Source organism: Tarenaya hassleriana, unplaced genomic scaffold (assembly GCF_000463585.1).
Source record: "Tarenaya hassleriana unplaced genomic scaffold, ASM46358v1 Cleome58, whole genome shotgun sequence".
Lineage (NCBI taxonomy): Eukaryota > Viridiplantae > Streptophyta > Magnoliopsida > Brassicales > Cleomaceae > Tarenaya > Tarenaya hassleriana.
In genome coordinates, this window is record NW_010968329.1 from 463,900 (window position 1) to 471,439 (window position 7,540).

At 31.9% G+C, this 7,540-nt stretch overlaps 1 protein-coding gene across 1 annotated transcript; it reads right to left on the reverse strand.

The window, feature by feature from the left end:
- Positions 1–603: 603 nt before the first annotated feature.
- Positions 604–2,877, reverse strand: LOC104798790 (cinnamyl alcohol dehydrogenase 4). The gene is made up of 5 exons (XM_010520990.1): positions 2,736–2,877; positions 2,532–2,645; positions 2,005–2,232; positions 1,229–1,668; positions 604–1,124 (listed from the first exon to the last, which is right to left on the reverse strand). Exons 1-5 carry the CDS (start codon positions 2,825–2,827, stop codon positions 922–924), a joined length of 1,077 nt encoding a protein of 358 aa, XP_010519292.1. The 5' UTR covers positions 2,828–2,877; the 3' UTR covers positions 604–921.
- Positions 2,878–7,540: the final 4,663 nt, after the last annotated feature.

Sequence of the window (7,540 nt, forward strand, 5' to 3'; positions counted from 1 at the left end):
TAGCTGAAGTTAAGGGAATAATAGGACACATAATCAGGGATTTGATACGTGTAGTATCTAGGGTAATATATAGTAATATCTAGAAGATATACTTCCTTTATTACAAAGATAGAGAATCTTACATCTACTGTATCATTTAAATAAAGAGCTTCCTTACTCGTAAATTGTTGTGAAATCGGAAGAATATACGCAATCCGAAATATAAGATCGTTAGTTTGAATTCAATCATTTAATTTAAAAAAGTAGAGAATAGAATTTTTTTTTTTATAATCTGAAACTATATCTCATAAAGTATGAGAAAAATACAGGTGAATGCTTTCCCAAGTGGTTCTCTTATTCTTTTCTTTAAAAAAATTGTATATTTACAAAATTACAAATGATCTATTATATATAATTCGAAATTATTAGTTATGTAAACAGTAAATCGATATAAACAGTATGTCGATATAAATAGTAATCCAATTACAAACACTAACCGTAGGCTCTATCATAAATATTTTATTTATAACATTTAGCAGCTTTTTAATCCGTGTGAGAAACGGGTCGATGAGCCAGCTGGTGTAACAAGCTACCATGAGCTAGCTACAAAACAAAACTTTCTCATAATGTTATAAATCGGCTTAATTGTATCACATAAGATTAAAAATTAAACAAAAATTTCTCAAATTGCGCACCGAAAGATTAAAACGAAAACCATTGAAGCATTCCTTGAGAACAAAGAGAGCAAGCAAGCACAAGGAACATAAAAGAAACAAGACTGTGTAGATAGATTTTGGAAGAAAGAAAAAACAGAACAAAAACACACTTTGAATCCCATCCTTCAGAACCAAACGGAACACGCATACATACACAAGCATATATATATATATATATGCTTGTGTATGTATGTATATACGGCTGCGTATTGTGTCTCCTGAAAGATCATTCGTTCAGCTTGCTTCCTGCGACGTCGACGACGAATCTATAGCGGACATCGTTCTTTTCGAGACGGTGAAAAGCGGTGTTCACTTCTTCCATCTTCACGACCTCTATCGTCGACGTTAAGCCTTTCTCTTTGCAGAATTGGAGCATTTCCTCCGTCTCCTTCATGCTCCCTATGAAGCTCCCTGATATCACTTTCCTCCCTGTGTGTTCACCATTCCATGTTTCAGACATTTTAGGTCTAAATTTCGATTTCTGTCGCGTGCGCTAGCTATGTAGGGATGGAGGGGAGAAGAGAGAGACTGACCGAGCATGACGACGGGGGTCATGAATTGGAGAGGAGTGTTAATGACACCCATCAAGATCAACTTCCCATCGAGTTTGAGCAACGACAGGTAGGGTTCGAGGGGGTGAAACACGGGCACCGTGTCGATGATGTAATCCAAAGAATCGCTCACTCTCTGCATCGCCGCCTCGTCAGAGCTCACGACGTAATCATCGGCTCCAAGATGGTCGAGGGCTTCCTCTTTCTTCTTGTCCGATGAGCTTATCACGGTCACGTGGTGACCCATTGCTTTGGCGATCTTTACGCCCATGTGGCCGACACCTCCTAGACCCAAAATGCCGCCCCGGAGGCCGCTCCGTTTCAGCCCGAAGTGGCTGATAGGGCTGTAGACCGTCAAACCCGCGCAGAGGAGTGGGGCCGCCTGCTCGGCCGCCATCCCTTCGGGGATCTTGACCACGAACCTGAAAGCATCGAACAAAGCTTGAGTGGCAAGAAAGTGTTCTGTCTTCCGTTTAGCCAAAGAAACCATTTCTTGGATCAGATATCATAAAAAGTCCCAATAAAAAAAAACAAACTAAATGGAATAAAATAGACCCAAATCAAACCGAATCTAAACTTTCCCGACCCAAAGTGATGAGAAATCAGAATCGAATAAAACATGAAATAAATCTAATCTAATTCGAGCCAAATCATATTAAATAATTCCAATTCAAAGTTTGTTACCCATTATCTGAAGCCAAACGAAATTTAATATGTTTTTTTTTTGGGTAAAAAGAGAGGAAGAGAGAGGAGCATACTTCTGATGGACGATCATAGACTCAGCGAAACCGCCTTGAGTGGGTTTGCCGTCTGTGTAGACATCGTTGTAACTCCAAATCTTCTTGGAACAGTACTGTTCGAGATCTGAATTGCATGGTCGGCAGCTTCCGCAGCATCCAACGATCACGCCTACGCCCACTATATCTCCTACGGTGAACTTGCTCACACCCGATCCCACCTCCAACACCTCTCCTACCACCTCATGTCTATACAAAAAACAAGAAAAAAAGAAAGGGGTTTCATGTATTAATGGAAGATATTTTACATTTTCATTCAGTTTCATTTTTTATTATGAAAAAAATAGGAATTTGTTTAGGGAAAAAAGGAAATCAAAACTTTCTTAAAGAACAAGATTTTAGTATCAGCTGGACTTGATCATATTTCTATAAAAGAAAAATGTTAGATATTATTTTAAAAATAAATAAAAAATTTGTGTGGGATAACATGAATTTCAGAAAAAACAGAGAAATTAATAGATTCAATAGAAAGAAAATGAGAGAAGTACCCAGGAACCATGGGATAGTTAGACATGCCAAGGTCATTCTTGATCTGATGGATATCAGTATGACAAATCCCACAGCAGATCACTTTGATGTACACATCTTCCTCTCCAGTGTTTCTAATCCCCAACGCAAAAAATAAAATTAAAATTAGACCTTGAAACAAACAAATAAGATTTATTAAAAATAGAATAAAATTAGAAAATTACCTCAAAGTGTAATTGTAAGGAGATAAGATTCCAGATGGATCTCTTGCAGCCCATCCAATGGTCTTCTTCTCTCCCGCTTCAATGCTCCCCATCTCTCTCTCTCTCTCTCTCTCTCTCTCTCTCTCTCTCTCTGCTTTCAAGAATGAGAATTTGTGGTTCTACAGAGGAAGGACTGTATCTATATATATCTATATTAAAAGAAAACAATTATTTTTATTTTTTTCTTTTGGTTGTGTCTTTTTATGTGTAGTCTGACCAACCACACCTCCTGTTATTTGTCTGCTCGTGGCTGATGATTTGTGTATATACATATATATATGTATATATGTGCATGTGTAGTGATTATTACGTATATATATAAAAAGCAACCAGTTATGTATATAAAGTAATAAGATATATAGAGAGAGAGAGAGAGAAAGAGAGAGATTCTTTTTATTATTATTCATATAAATTTTTAAGTTATGTCTGAATGCAATTGATTCCAATATATATATATATAACTAATGGTATCTAAATGGGAAAGATATACGGCACCTCTACCTATGTGGATTATCTTCTATACAAAAATTAGTTATAAATTATTAGCTGTGTTGTTATTGGAAATATTAGTTAACTAACATTTATAAAAGATATGACACCTAATATGTATTATTTTTGGCGCAGAAATTATAATAACTTTTGATTAGGTGACGCTATGTAATATTCACTAACCTACTTATCTTATACTCGTAAAACTTTAAATATATCTGGTTTTTCATTATCGAATTTTGGAGTTATTATTTATTAACATATGATTATAAAGACATGAACTTATCCATAAACTTATCAATATTGGGAGAAATCTCACGGTGATGTATATAGAATTTAATGTTATTAAGGACAAAACAAATTAGAGTTTGGAAAATATAAATTAGAATAGAAATTTTCCTTTTAAATGCAATTATTACTATATCTTATAGGGCAATGATTTGAAGGATATGTGGGAAATATTGATTGAAATTTGTTTAAAACAAATATTCAATTCTAATTTGGCACAAATTAAAATCAAATCTAAAGGTTCTTTTTATTTTTTATTTTATCTAATTCAACCCTTTATCTCTAAAAATAAGAAAAAACTGTAAATCGAAACTAAGAAATCAACAAGTGAGGTCTTTTTTTATTTATGTATTTTGATTGTTAGTATTCATAACAATGATTTCTGTAATATTTCAATTGTAAGAAATCATAATATATAAATATATTAATTTAGAATTTCCCCAAAAAAAAAAAGCATCTTTATAAACAAAAGATAATTCTTGAAGAAACTAATTTTTATAAACGTATGTATTACATATATATATTATCGTGGTTTATAAGATCAAATTATACTATACGATAAAAACTAAACAGTGAGACTGTTCAATTTGAGGAAACGGTTTCCAATATGTATAATGGAAATAGAATTATATAATCAATTAAAAAAAACATTAAAAAAGAGAAGGTACTATAAAGTTTTAAAACATCGTATTCATTTCGTAAATGGAGTTCATATATTTAGTTCGATGTAATTTGTTTATATGTTTTCAAATCAAATATTCATATTATATTTATATGTATCAAATTCAAATGTAGAGTATAGTATAATTTAGTTGACAAACAAAATAATGATTAATAACAAAAATAAATAATTAGAAAAAAGGAATAATGGAGCAAAACATCAGTATCGGAGGAGGACATGTCAACAATGGAGTAGGTGAAGCCAAGTTGGTGAGGATTACATGCTTCGCTTTGATTGTACTTCTTAATTTCATCCATTTTGATTCCGCCACGTGGAATGCTTTGCCTAAAAACTCTTTATTTATTTTATTAATTTACACTTAATCTTTTTTTAATCTTTTTTTTTTGTAGGCACTGAGGCACAAACAGTGAAAGATCACTGCCATTGCAATTAGGGGTGTCCATTCGGTTCGATTGTTTTGGTTATTAATCGAACCGATCGATATATATATGAATCGAACCAAATCGATTAAAATTAAATAACCGTTTGTTTATGATTTTTTCAATCCGAAATAACCGAACTAGAAATAACCGTAAACTGAATAAATCGAACTTGAATTTGCCGAACTAAATAAACCGAATATAACCGTTTATTCACTTATGTATCACCAATTAATATATAATATATCTTAAATTTAATTAGAAAATTAGTGTAATAATATTGTTTTATAACTATTGTATATAACAAATCGATATATACATTTAAAATCTTTTATTTTGTTGTTTTTATGCCAAAATAAATTATGACCGATTAACCCGAATTGAAGCGTTGTTCTGCCCCTAATTGCAACTTCACAGACAAACTGGTAATCTTTATTTCTTAGGTAATGCTGGCATCATCATGCTGCTTAAAACTTTTCCTTAGTGGTGGAGGGATTTTAGTCAATCATATCTTTAAAATACGACCAAATTATTGAACGAGATGTTAATTTTCTACATCTATACATACAAAATAGTATTATAATAAAACACGACCATATTTTAAAAAACACAAACTTTAGAGTGGGAGCATTATAATAAAATTTATACATAATAAAATACGACCAAGTTTATTGTAATAAATTTTGTGATTTTTCAAATATTTCCTTTGCAACATAATAAAATCCTTATATATATGATTAAATTTAAAAATACAAACAAAAGTCTCCGTATACCAACATGTACAAACAATTAATATAACCTCTAACGACTAAATCGCGTGGATAAAAATATTTGGCGGAAAAAATATGCAGATTTCTCAATCGCAATTAATGATTGGTTTCTCAAGTCGCAGTAATATAAAGTCACAATTATATCAACTAATGATTCTATTTTTTTAAAAAATAAATAGTTTTAATTAAATTAAATATCAACCGAATCAAGTAAAAAATCGAATTAGTTTTTTTTTTTCATGAAACCAATGTAACCTATGATTAGTTTTAAAAATTAAAACCTTAAAACCAACCAAAATACAAATAATCAAATGTGAAATAAGATAAATTTTTCTAGGGTTGAGATTCTAAACAAAATTATGGTTGGTTCGACAGCGATAACTCAGATCCAATCTAGACTTAGTTTTTCAAGTAATGAAAATAGTACTCCATTAATTTAGTGATAGTTATATTAGTGTTCATTTGGATTCTATCTCCCTTGGAAATATAAATTGAAAAAAATGTAAAGTTTCTAGTTATAAAAATACTAAATTAATTTATTTAAATTAAGACCAACAATTACAAAAAACTTACAATAAGATTGGTGAATGAACATGAGTTTATATAGAAAAAAATTAAGTAAAAGAATTTGGGGTAGAATTAAAAGAGCTCAAAGAAAAATAGGTTCGTATAGCTTTAGAATATATATATATATTAGAGTGGTTAGATTACATAATTTAGTTGTTAACCTACTAACTATAATTCATAGAAAGAAGTAGTTTCAGATAGTGATATAATTTATGTCACCTTATAATCAAATTTAATTTTGAAAAACGAGTTGATATGATTTTTCTAAAATTAAGTCAATAAAATCTTGAATAAATATAAAATAATAAAAAATATTTCTTAAAAATAGTCTATTAAATAACCTAAATCCAATTAAAATTTAAATAGAATTTGGTTTAAGTGGAAAAATCGATAACTTATATCGATTGAAAATATAATAAAATAATCCAGCCGAAGAATAAGCGAAATCCAAAATATTCAACACCATTACACTAATTTACTTCAAATATTGTTTGGGTCGACTAGTTTTTTCTAATAAAATTATTGTACCACAATACATCACATCTTGGGTGGTTACATAAGTTGACTTTTATTCATTCAACTTTGAAAAAAAATACATGTTTAAATTCGATTTTTTTAATGTAATGAAAAAACATGTTTTTCAAACCGGTCAATCTTCAAGCTCAGTCCGCACAGAAAAGGCATACTCCGCAGTCGTTTTTGACCGACTTCGGCCCCCCCTCCGTTCCCACCGTCTCTAACTATGTGACTGTGGAGTCTCTTCATCAGCCGGGGCTAGTCTCGGATGACGCATCGTTCCAAAAAGGGTCCCGACAGTCCAATTTTTCACACGGAATCGACCAAAGTAAATGCTCCCTGGGAGACAAGACACAACGGCGATTCTCCTTCTAGGTTTCCCACAACAACTCCTGCAGTGAGGAAAAACATTGGTCTGAGGACAGCTATTAGATCTCTGACTCGTATAGCTGATCCAGAGATATCGGACACGGGCAGACTGAAAGTGCGCATTCCAAACTCGGCCGAAATCAAGATACAAGTCGACCTCACTTCCATCGCTGCACCCTAGATGCAACCGTTGCCAAGAAGTGGGTAATAAACAAGGACCGATAAAGTTGGAAGTCTGATTAGGTTCTAGCCCATCAATGACAACCTTTAGAACCAACAGTGAAGTCCCAAATCCAGAGATATTGTTACTATGCTCGGGCAAAATCTGAGCGATCATGCATTTTATGTCAGAATTTATCTCCTTCTTAGTCTGAGATAGTGGAGGAGTATATACTATATACCATCTCAACACAGTAGTATGTTTGATAACTCTTATCGTAGTGAAAGGGGCTTATTACATTTGAAGCTGAAAGGATTTATGATTCTTATGGTCATTAAAATCATAAGATTTTAGTCAAACTACTCCCACTTCTCCTAAACACTTCTATAAGATATGTTTTGATCATATTCATTAATTTGTTAATCTATGTATTTATTTAATTTTGTATTCGATTTGAGAGATAAACCAATGAATACATTTTTTAAAAGAAATTTTACATCGATATA